This window comes from Taurulus bubalis (assembly GCF_910589615.1).
Source record: "Taurulus bubalis genome assembly, chromosome: 10".
In the NCBI taxonomy this organism is placed as follows: domain Eukaryota; kingdom Metazoa; phylum Chordata; class Actinopteri; order Perciformes; family Cottidae; genus Taurulus; species Taurulus bubalis.
Window position 1 is genome coordinate 7,636,374 of NC_136598.1, and position 12,728 is coordinate 7,649,101.

General features: G+C 40.4%; 1 protein-coding gene across 1 annotated transcript; it reads right to left on the minus strand.

Moving 5' to 3' along the window:
- Positions 1-2,354: 2,354 nt before the first annotated feature.
- Positions 2,355-7,977, minus strand: camkk1b (calcium/calmodulin-dependent protein kinase kinase 1, alpha b; the record flags this gene model as incomplete). The annotated part of the gene is made up of 16 exons (XM_079224565.1): positions 2,355-2,433; positions 2,653-2,703; positions 3,767-3,870; positions 4,300-4,428; positions 4,534-4,621; positions 5,505-5,578; positions 5,670-5,723; positions 5,890-6,089; positions 6,595-6,683; positions 6,786-6,807; positions 6,903-6,939; positions 7,107-7,216; positions 7,308-7,359; positions 7,456-7,509; positions 7,604-7,651; positions 7,735-7,977. 16 exons carry the CDS (start codon positions 7,975-7,977, stop codon positions 2,355-2,357), a joined length of 1,434 nt encoding a protein of 477 aa, XP_079080691.1.
- Positions 7,978-12,728: the final 4,751 nt, after the last annotated feature.

The following is a 12,728-nucleotide window of genomic DNA, read 5'->3' on the forward strand; positions in this document are numbered from 1 at the left end:
GGATGTATATCTGAATATGTGCAAAAGGCTAATATACAACATGTCTTCAACTGATCAGATAATAGCAGAGTGATCATTTATCGTTGGACTAGCAACTACCAAGCTTTACTCTCAATAATGCTTTGACATTATTCCTGAAAACAAGTATATTCAGGCATGTATCATGGTCTGCTGTACTTAGATTGTAATGAAGTAAATTGAACTGTGTGTGAACTGTGTGTATTTCAATACCATTCGTTTGGGTATTCTGTGACCAGTTGAACCTTTTGACCTCTATAGTTTATCCCCTCTTGTGTCCACCAAATTTTTTTTTACATGTATTTAATTGTTTTTATCTTCATCTGCAGTCACACAGTATAATTATTCTGTTTGTCCTTAACAATACATCCCGTGCTTATCATCTCTGCTCAGTGCTTGTTGCCATTGTATTTTTCTCCACAATGTTCTGTCTCAGACCATTACAGATAATGTTCCTCCTACTTCACACACCTTCAGGCCTCCTCTACTATAGTTGTCCTCATTAAAACCTGCCTCAAAAACTAAATGTGATAAAACTGATATTTGTGCTGATCAGGTCACAGCATGGGCAGTAATAGTGTGATGAGGACTGTCAGTGGCACTCAGGGATTTTACATTTTGCAGCATCATCCCTCAACTCATTCTCAGATGAAAACATCTATTTTTGAAGCACAATCAAAGGAGAGAAGAGAGCAGTGTTGGGATAAATTTTGCATTTGGATGAAATATCTAATTGGCAATGCCATATATATATTTTTAGGATTTTTTGATTTTATTGCCATTTTATATTATATTTGTTTAGCTTGTTGTCTTTCTGTCCGTTTTGAATTGTGACAAATATATCAATGGTTATAAAGGGTGTATTATTTTTGGATGCTATTTTTGAACATTTTGTAATCGTTGGAAAGCACTTGAGTGATTTGCTATTAACAGGGGCTCAAACTCAGACACCCTGGTTTGGTGTTGGTCTCTTTACTTGCTACACAATGCTTCCCTCTACTGGTCATATGAATGACATGCATTTGATACTGAGACAGGATTTCAAAAATAACGAGCTATCTTTTCCGACTTTTGCCCGACACCCCAAGCCGATCAAAATTTTTTCGCCGAGTCCGATTGGTGTGAACATTTAAAAAAAATGTAGGTTGAGCTCAAGCACCTCTTTTCCCTGTGCAAAGTGGTACAATAAGAATAATAACAACAAACATTAGAATAACAATAGTTCCTCCGCTCTGAGGCTCCAGTTTGCTGGCATTAGAAAGTGTTTTAGAGATGTAGATCTTTAAAAGTATGACTTATTTATGGATGAATAAGACTTTTCTAAATGCTATTATGGCCTCAGACATAACATGCAGAAAGACGGTGCACTTGGAGTCACAAGCACAAAACAAACTTTTACTGTAATCATTCAAAGTCATTGTTTAAAATAACAACTTTTATTATTTTTCAACAATACAATTATTATCTGAAACTGTAGGAAAATGCACAAATATTTTCTTTGTGGAGCATATTTACATTTTTAACAACAGTCCAAAGCAAATGCATCACATCGCATTCATGAACAACATCAAACATGCCATCAGTAAACAAACAGAATAAAATCTAAACTGATTCGGAGGATCACATAGCATCAAACTATATTTTCTCTGTAAAGATAATAGTGGAATAATGTCTACCTGAGAATAAAAACCTCTCCCTCTGTGTAAGCCTCATTCTTGCTTTGTTGATATAGCCGGGTCGGCCGTGCATGCTTTAAGTGCATGTGAGTGTGCCCAACTAGCTCTTACAGTGGTTATAGCTGATGCCGTGGTGCTCCGCCTCAGCTAAACACTGTCAGCTCTGTCAACACTGTAGTTTGCATTGTTAGTGCTGTTAGCTGTGAGCTGCCGGCTCAGCCGTCGCCATGTTGAGGGCTGTAGGGAGGCAAAAGAAATACTCCAAATCTCTTATTTAACACCTATAAAGGGTTGGTAATGTTGAGAAACTAGCCAGAGAATGCTAGATTTTTTTATTTCCCAACCCTGTGTTGCCAACTCTTTTCCAGTCAAAGTAGGGAGTAGCACTAGTGCCAAAATAACTAAAACTAATGAGAAAGTCGGCATCACTGACAGCCTCTCCCTTTAGGCCTCCCACCAAAGCCACTCTTTACGTTCCCTAGCTTTAATGTATCGATAAATATATACTATTTAATACATCCCACAATTTTAAGGGTTATGCACTAAAGTGAGAGACTAATTTAAGCATAACAAGCATGAAGCAACAGCAAAAGCAAAACAAATTAGGTGCGATCAGGACAAATTGATAGAAAACAAGTAATTTTCTGAACTCTTCTCTTTTTAATCTGGTAACTCTGTCAATGCTTCATCTTCATACAAGTCCTCCAACTCCTCTCTGCTGCCCTCTTTGCTGAAATTCCTGTGGGGCGACAAATGCTCAATCATGGTGTTGAAAGTGAGATTGCAGTTGTTGATGATGTTGATGATGATGTTGATGAGGAGGAGGAGAATGAGGAGGAGGAGGAGGAGTGTGGGAAGAGGGGGAGGGTGGTTGAGCTTGTCTCCCTCAAATCCTGAACAAAGTTGAACAAACAACTAACATATGAGGCGTTCAAGCTCAACCTTTAATACAATTTACCTCAAGGAAGGATGAAGCTGAGGCGAAGGCCCCAATAAGCCCCAAGAGCCGCTGCAAGAAGGAGATGTAATGTAAGGCCAGAATGTACACTGTTAGTTTGTAACACAGTTAATGATTAACACAGATTTTATTGTAGCAGGACTGTGGCAGTTTAAAAAGCAGATATTTTGGAAAATAAACGTATTCTCTTTTTGGCCAAGAGTCAGATGAGAAGATTGAAGCTAGAGCTGTATAGCTTAGCTTAGCATAAATACTTGAAACTGGGGGAAATAGCCGCTTTAGAGTGCCCCTCTAAAGGTCACTGATAAACACTTTACATCTTGTTTGTTTAAACTGTACAAAACAAGTGTAGAAACAACATGTTGTGGTGCTTACACTGTGTTTGTATGATATCACATTACAATACATCATCCCTCCAAGAAGATCAAATGAAAACACTTTGATCTTCTTCATGAAGCCAACTGTAGCGCCGGACTACGCGGTTCAAACATTACTAATTGATTGTTGCTCCCTTTTAGTATTCAGGTGCTCAAATACAGTTCCAAGGTGTGTCCATCACACCGGCTGTTGTCTGAGATTTTACCATTTAGATACATCTCACATGATCTCCACACGTTTCACATGAGTGGGACATTGCCGTGCTGGAGCCCTGGTGGTGGTGGTGCCTGAGTTTAACTGTGGATGAGGATGCAGTTGCAGCTCCACATCTCTTCGCATGGAGGTGTAATTAGCTGTGCCAGCGCCCCCCCCAACCACAGACGGGATTGGCTTGTTAATGGAAAACAAGCAGCACAGCCATTACTGCTGCCGCAGGGGCTTCCATTTAGCTCATCAGGAGAGTACTAATGCTTTTATCTGCCTCAGTGTGCTGCTAATTTCAGGAGCAAAGCAAAACAAATACAGTGTAACAGAATAACATCCTAGATATCCCGGTTGATCTAATATATTTATTTCCACACGTTAGAGACACGTTTCATATAAAGGGTGTAACTGACTGATCTATTTTTATCCAAGCATCTGCTCGCTGCTTTGTTTTGTTAGAAGCCTAATCCCAGCAACCGCAGAGCTGGCAGTTTGGCAGAACGGAGCAGGATTTGCAGAGTAGGCCACTTACGTAAGAAGACCTCCAGGGGCAGACATGGACCTCTCCGGCCGTCTGCCCAGACACTCGAAGGGATTACTGAAAGACCGTTTCCTCAGCATGGACTTCACCTGAATCTGCAGTGGACATCAGAGAGAGAAGCAGAAAAAGAGAGTAGCAGAAAAAACACGAAACATGTTCATATCACCAGTTAAGTTAAAACACAAATTTGTATTTTGTTTTTCTAGAAATCCTATTAATTGTATTGTCTGGAGGGATTACGCTTCAGTCTTTAATACTATAATACCGTCACTTCTCCCCTCCACCTATACTGCCATATTGCAATTTTGTGCCGTTAAAAAGGCAACATGATCAACTCTTATATCTTGAGATATGAAGCGTTTTGTAGATGTAAATGGTTTTCATATAAGTAAAGACCACCTTTAGGTATGTATAGAAGTCCTTGACTAAAGAGGAAACAACACACACACATATATATATATATTTCAACTGAAATATTCAGACCAGCAGCCAGCGTTGGTCAGAGGGAGCGACGAGCGACTCACCACAGTGGAAAGACTCGGGATGAGTTTGATGCTGTTCTGCACCTCCTCCTCAGTGACCTCCACCGCTGTGCAGTGCTCTTCCTCCAGAGGAAGAGGGTTGGAGCCGTTCTCTGTCACCCACTCATGGAGCTGCAACAACAGCATCATTATGAAAAAGCAACACAAACTGATCGTGAACATCATGGTGTCTTATGTAATATTAATCAGATGTGATAATTTTTCTTTTACGGTCACCTTAATCTCAGGAATGGTGATTCTTGTGTCAGATTTTTTATCCAGCATCCTCTCAATGAGCTCCTTCAATCCGTTACTTATTAATGGTCTGTGGGAAAAAAGAAGAAAAAAAACATTATTTCACAGATAAATATGTTTTTGACAGTGGATGGTGAACACCAGCTCAGGAGTTAAGCAGCATGAAGGGGGAGACAAAGTTGGATAAACCAGATTTTAAGTCTATGAAGTAAAATATTTACAAAAGCAAAGTATAAACAAAGCGGTACAGAGAGACTGCTGGGTGAGACAGGTTGAGGAAGAGCCTTTTGGAGGAGGATCGGATGCCACTGATTGGATAGGAAGAGTTAGCTGATTGAGAGCTTCCTGAAACGGTAAGGGGAGCCAGGTACACAGACACTACACATGTCATAACATCCCTTCTTCCACCTGACATGTGACTAAGAGAAACAAAGTGCAATGACGAGTTGACCTTTTTTAACTATTTATATTATTTGCAGCATTGCATAGTATTCATGTCGGGAATGGAGCCAGCTTTTAATTCCACCTGTCAAAGTCAAAATGTCAGCAGTGAAGACCATCTGTGTGTCAATCGAGAAACTAGCATAAATTATTTCTGGGCACAACTTGTTTTTGATAATAAGTATATGTTACAGTGGCTTTATCATTATAGGACAAAGACAAAAAACTGCCGGTGTGTTTGTTGGTTTCATTACAATTACCAATATCTCTCTCTTCCTATATCAAATGATCTGCTTATTTAAATCACTTTTTCTCCAATTGTCCGTAAAGTTTAATATTCCCATCTACTGTTTACAGAATGTGATTGCGGTTGTGGGTTTTTTACCCTCTGAGGAAATACTACAGTAGTATTTCACCCATACTGATGTTATGTTGTAGCTATGTAGACTATCCTATTACAAAACAACCCAGTTAGCCAATCTGCTATCAAAATGCTTTGACTGTTTGCTTACGTCTCTGGAAACTCTACAGGTTTGTTCTTGATCTTGGTGTGCAGAGAGACGATGTATTCGTCATAAAAAGGGCACTGGAACAAAACAAAACAAAGTGAAGTGATTAAAATGTTCAAACCAAATGTTGCACTGGCTTTTTATTCGATATGCTGTGAGCTTTCTTACCTTCCCAAAGACAAAACAGTAGAGTGTCACTCCCATCGCCCATATGTCTAATGCCTGGTCAACAAATAGTAATTAACAAGGCTGTGTCATGACTGAACAGCTCTCAGTATTGGAAAACATTAGTCACAGTGTGACAGGGTGAGACACATCTAACACAAGTGATTCAGTGGCTTCCATTGTCTGTTTTCCAAGAGGCCAACAGGAGAAGGTTCTTGCTCACCTTCCCGCTGAATCTCTGTTCGTGTTCGGTCATCATCTCGGGGGCCATGAAGGCCGGCGTCCCCGCCGTGCTCGACAGGAGGGCGTCCGTCCCCTCAAACTCGTTGCTCACCCCAAAGTCCGCTATCTTGACGTGACCATCGCCCCCCAGCAGCAGGTTGGAGGGCTTGATGTCCCTGTGGATGATCTTGTGGTAGTGCACTGGACAATAAAGAAGATGTTGATTGTCAGATAAACAGCTATATGGTCATTTTAGAACCGCTACAAGAAACTGTGGTGCATTGTGTGTGTAATTGTCGTATATCATTACAATGTAAATGACAAGCATTTGTCTTTTAAATAAAATAAAAAATACCAGTGTAATATATTAAAATCATATTACTTTTTCTTGAACAGTAGGCTAACAGTGTGTGCAATTTGTCTTGAATATTAGCTAAAGCAGTCAAAACGTTATGCTGTTACAATTTTTTTATTCATTTCAATTTCAGATTTTAAAGTAAATAATTTATGGGAGCACATGTAACTTTATTAATCTACGATTTAAGTGTAGAGGAAACAGTACTTTCAGCTTGTTTAAGGCCCCAAAGCTGTACATTTTTAGATGACTTTAACACAAAAAGCAACTGCTGAATGTATAAAATTAATTTAAATAAAAAGCAAAGTTTGCAAGATGTTTTGATTGTCATTAATCAATCTGTGAATTTACAGTATTCTATTCCCAGGACGACGTCTCTGAAGTAAAAGCGAGCCTGCTCCTCTGTGAAAGGGTCGTCTGTTGGCACCTCCATCACCGGGCTGACCAACACAAGAGGTGGAGGAAAGACGGGCAAAGTAAATACGTATATTATATCTTAAGGGACAATCTAAAAGCCCAAACATAAATGCACAAAAACATACCCCTTTGTCATCAAATCGAAAGCTTGAGGACAAATAGTCAGAATTGAAAGACTCCCCCATTTTATATAAACATATAAGTAGTTAAATTAACTGTAGAAAAGATGAACGAGTCCCTACCCATGTGAAGTCCATCTTCATCAGGGTCATCAAGCACCTGCAAGACACACACACACACACACACACACACACACACACACACACACACACACACACACACACACACACACACACAACTGTAGTTTTTCTTCCAGATATCAAGTTAAACATGCTGTAAGAATGCAGTATACATGCATCAGGTGAGGACTGAGTCATCTGACTGACCTCCACTAGTTTAACAACATTATGATGGTCCAGTTTCTTCAGGATGGCGATCTCTTTGTACACTTTCTCCAGAGGAAACGCACCGCTTGATCCTTGAGGAGGCAGGCGGCCTGAAATTACATACCAAAGCATATCACCAGCAACATGAAGGAATGATGAAAACTCCTGAGACTGTTGTTAGAGATGGAGGTTTTCACTCACGCAAAAATCCACACTGCTTCATCAGCTTCTTCTTTGAAACCACTTTCATGGCCTTAAAGAAATGAGTATAAGCTAAATATGGTTATAAACAACTGGCAAGCAAACACTTACAATACCACAAAAGCACAATTCATAAGCTTCAACTCACGTAGTACTGCTCAGAATCTTCATTATAAGCTAATTTTACCACACCATATGAACCCTAGGGTGTAAGAATAAGAAAGGTAAACAGCTTTATAAATCACTTCTGTTTCACCTTGCTCATTGGGTGACTATGTGCAACACTTTTTAATCACCTTTCCAATCTCTTTCTTCAACTTATACTGGTTGAGCTGGACAAAATCCTGCAGGGAAAAAACAATTAAAAATCTTGAATAAAATCTTGAATAAAGTGAAACATGTATTTCTGTAGTTCAAGTGTCCTCACATCAACATCTGTGATGGACACACGCTTGGTCTCGATGGTGGGCTGCCGGGGCATGCGGCTCCCTCTCTCCTGCAGGGACATCTTCCTGTCCGAGACCCTGGTGACCCTCGGACCACCGGACCGGTAGGTCCCATTAGGTGGGGTTGTGCGATTGGCGGCCACGTTCATGGCTGCCACCAAGTCGGCCAGCTCGCCGTTGTTCTCCGAGTCCTGCTCTGTCTTGCAGCCTGTGTCGGCGCTCATGGTGGTTAGTCCTCGTTCACTCACAGCTGAGCGTGCCAGAGATGGCGTGGTGACATCACCAGGGGATGCATCGCTGCACTGTGAGGTGTGGGGGCAGACGAACACTGATGCATCATACAGGTGCGTTTGCAGAGGTTTTAAACTTGGTTGACTAAGCTGACTTTGTTTTTGTTACATTTGTTATGTGGGAACTCGTTGTTGCACTAAAGTGCTTCTGGCAGACTTCAAAATCTCAAGCCTTAGAGTCAGCGAACAGCAAACCTTTTGACACAAACAAGGAGTTTGTCGTCTCGGATTGATTGTCTGACATCACAGCTTGCAGATGCAGTGATGTTCAGCAGCTGACTCTTATATCTATCTCTCTCAAACAAGTTTAAACTCTGCACAGGCAAATACCATATGGTACTCAAGTGATGTCACTTTAGTCAGCATCATTTGGGGCAGAAGACTACAAGTTTGGAAATTAAATAAATCTGAGGCTGTGAGGTCAGAGAGAAGTGAAGCTCACTGTGTGTGTGTGTGTGTGTGTGTGTGTGTGTGTGTGTGTGTGTGAGAGAGAAAGAGACAGAGAGAGAGAGAGAGAGAGAGAGAGAGAGAGAGAGAGAGAGAGAGAGAGAGAGAGAGAGAGAGCAGTTAGAGGTCAAAACATTGTTTTAGCACCTTAAATGTATATGATAACCTTGTCTTACTTACCAGCAGAAGACACTTATAAAACGCCTTATATTCTAAACAACATTGTATTTAATGAGTAATTGACTTGTGCCTCAGAGTCTCAGAGGACCTGCTTCACAGCACATATTTGTTTTGACTTGCCATTACAGGAAAAGCGCAGGTAACTAATAACATTAATGATGGCTGTTTGAGCCAATATGAACAAAACCAAGACCCTGGAACTACTTTACCTACATGGAGTACTGTCCACATTGTGTCTTTCCTGCTTAACTAAGCAAAACCATCTGACTTAAGTTATATAAATGTGATTGACTTGATAATGACTGACAACAATCTAGCAGCAGATAAGAGCCAACTTCTTATGAGTGCGACTTCCTGTTGACTGAAATAAAGTACGGATAACTGAAAAGCTTCTTATGTAACAAGGTAGAAAGCTTTAACAGGCAAGAAAATGCATGTTACTTACACAACCCTTATACACGACTGTTATAGTATGTAAAAACATGTTTTTAAAGAAAATATGCCTTTGCAACATGTAAAGCTACGTTTAAATAGAAATGATGATCAAGAGCTACTGGCAAGCAACGAAAGCCTGAAACTCATCTGAATCCCTTCTAACACTGATATTGACAATAATAAAATATTGTGCAAGATGAAATGTGAGGTGAATTATTTGATTTACTCACACAGTGGAGGTGTCCTGTGATGGCTGTTGAGGTTAATCTGCATGTTGCTCTCAGGAGGGGACACTCCTCTGTGTCTCTGCAGGACTTTCACTGACAAGCAGCAATGCTCGTCTTTAGAAGGATTAACTGAGGCTACATATAGCTGAGGCAACGTGAGTCTGAGGCGTGCACGTGTGCGTAACCCCACAGTGGTAGCAACAGGTCAACAAACAAGCCCATAATATCCGGACAGACAAATGCATGTGACAAAACTGTCAGGAGAAATGATTTTAAATGATTAGTTACAGCTTATGAGTGCAGACAATGACACTGCTGCAATGCCATTGCTTGATTCAATACATTAATTTATATTACACATTTTGCAAAAAAAGTGAATTTAAATATCAACACCACTGCAGACTACATTGTCATCGTCCTTTTCTCATAAAGTCACTTTTAGAGCCATTCGTGTCCGACAGTACGGGTACTCGGCGTGTATCTTTCCGACAGTCTTGCGTCCCTGAATGCAGCATGACCAGCTCACATGGCGCCCCAGCAGGAAGGATCGGGAACCAACAGGTACCAAACCACTGGCGAAGAGAAGAGCATCCAGCGTGGAGGAGGCATCATGTCTCTGTCGGCGCAGTTCGGCACTCTGAGGACCAGAGAGCTGCGAGAGATACTGGAAGATGAAGAGAAAATAAATCACACCATCAGGTGCAGTGAGAAGGTGAGTATCTCTTTACAAAACAAAAAGTCGTGTTTTACGGAGGCACAACTCATTTGGATCGCAGATTATTTCTTTATATATTATGGAGAGTACAATAATCCACTAGGAAATACAATTCTCCCTCAATATTTATTAAACTATTCGTTGTAATTTCCAGTTTCAGGAGCTGCAGAGGGCTGCACAGGAGCTGCAAGTTTCTAATAAAGAAATTGCCAAAATCGGTCTCTCTCAAAAACCTAAATTTAGAGACGCTAAATTATTACTCGCAATGAAGTACAAGCAGCTGGAAAACCTTAAAAGCATCATCCAGGCCAAACAAGAACAAATTGGTGAGTTTGTAAATATCTTATTTACTTCTCAACGTTTTAATCTGGCTGCCGTATTGTCAAACGCTGTTTGCTTATTTCGTTTTGCAGCAGTACGATATAGTGTTCTTGATGCTCAGTGGAGTCTGCTGCAGAAGGTAAATCATGCAGAGCAGGAGTGTGAGGTAAGTGTTCAGTTTGATTTGCACAGGTACATCCATCTGCTTTCATGTATAAATGCAGTGTATATTCAATGAGCATGTTAATAGTTTGTTTCAATACACAGTAGATAGTGAGATGTGCTTAGCAAATTATTCAAAATACTTTTGTATTGTAAAATGGCAAGTTCTGCAGCAAATTACAAGGAACCCTGTTCGGTCATGAGCAAGGCTCTCTTCTAATAAACTTTACATAATGACATAAACTGCGTCCGATACACGAGACAAGAGTGCTCAACTCATTCTCTGAACATAAGAGTTCACATATTATTATATATAAAATGCAAGTAATCTGGCTACATTTGGGTGATACATGATATATACTGTACATATAGGCCTATAGTCTTACACCCACTGGGCTGTAACACAGCACCACCCTCTTATTGAAAAGGCCTGGAGAACAAGGCAGCATTGAAGACAACAGACATGTCAGAGCTGTGGGAGAAACAGCTGGTTGACAGGAAACATAAGCAGACAAATAACACATGTCAGTTAGAAAGACAATATTTCAGGCTGGTTCAGAAGCAAAGGAGAGGTGTAATCTTGTGCAACATTATATCCATTGTGTGTGTGTGTGTGTGTGTGTGTGTGTGTGTGTGTGTGTGTGTGTGTGTGTGTGTGTGTGTGTGTGTGTGTGTGTGTGTGTGTGTGTGTGTTAATAATGAGATGCTTCTCAGATGCTGTTTCAGAGGTTTGCAGAGGGGAAGACGCTGCTGGCAGAGTTCCTGGATACTTTTCTCAGCTCGCGGAAACTCCAACACATCAGGATGGCCCTTGTGAAGAAACTCCACGAAGTTATTGAACTTAGATCAACACAAAGGCTTGGTGAGCCTGACCCTCAGCCTTTCTCTGCAGAGGAGATACGCACCGCCTGCCTCCCGGTCTGCGGCCTGACCACAGCTGTGGTCTTACCCGCCTGCTGCCAGCCTCCATTCCTGCTGCCCTGTGGCGCCCATGCAAACACGGTTCACCGCCTGCAGCATCTACCATTTTGTCTCGAGTCCCTGCGTCCAGGAGCGCACACACGGGGCCCAAAGTGGCCAGCGAAACCTGTCCATCTTCAGCCTCTGAAGGTGGAGCAGAGGAGGCATCAAGCACCACAATGAAGTCTAATCCTGCCTCAAAATCCTGTTTTGCATTTCATTAAGGTTAACAAAGTTAAAACAGTTAAAGGGACAAGTCCGTAGCATCAAGAATCAGGTTTCGACTGTATTCAAATTCACTTTTTGACATTTCACAAGTCATAAGTTGTAAGTTTACTAATATTTTATTTAAGTTCTTGAACGGTTGTTTGTGGTAAGACAAACAGTGATAAACACTGATGGATGAGAAGGTCGGCATTTAGGAAATAATTTTGATATCAAACTCTCTAACTCAGGTGATGTGATGGCAATAGTATCCGAAAAGCGCTGGGTATAGACAATGGATGGATTTAATACATATAGAGGAAGTAATACTGTCAATGTTGTATTTCTCATTACAAAGAGTTGAGGCAAAATGTTTGGTAGTTGCATGTCAGACATCAGCTCCTATTCTTGGAGCAGAGTAAGTTATGAGAAAGTACAGAGAGCTTTAGATGTTTGTGTGAGGTTTTAAATAAACAGGTCAGCCCTTTTAGAATTATTTGGCAAGTCTGCAATATAGTCTCATACTGTCCAAATCTCACTCAATGTGGTATCTTTTATCCAATTGTCAAATTGTCCACTTTCAGATACTTTATAAATAAATAAATATATATATATATATATATATATATATATATATAAAAAAAATAATACTAAAGGTTATATTCTTAATCCTTCAGAGTTTTCCCTTTAAAATGGTCCACTACAATAAAAATCCTGAGGGGCAAGTCCAAATTCACCCTGTGACTGCATATTATTATTAATATGAAGCTCAACCATTTCAGGACCAATTCCGTGATGAAATACTGTAACATGTTGCTTTGTCGACTTGCCATCAGGGATTTCCTACCATCTTCACCCCACAGAGAAAGGCTATGAATGAATTTGTATATGAAGGAAATAAAAACATATCCAAAAACAATGTCTGTAATTTACTGTAACACTCAACATATCAATGAACATTTAGTCACGTATCTGTTAGAGGTAGATGATTGACAGACAGTCAGCAAAGCAAAGTGCATAATCATCATGAAAGT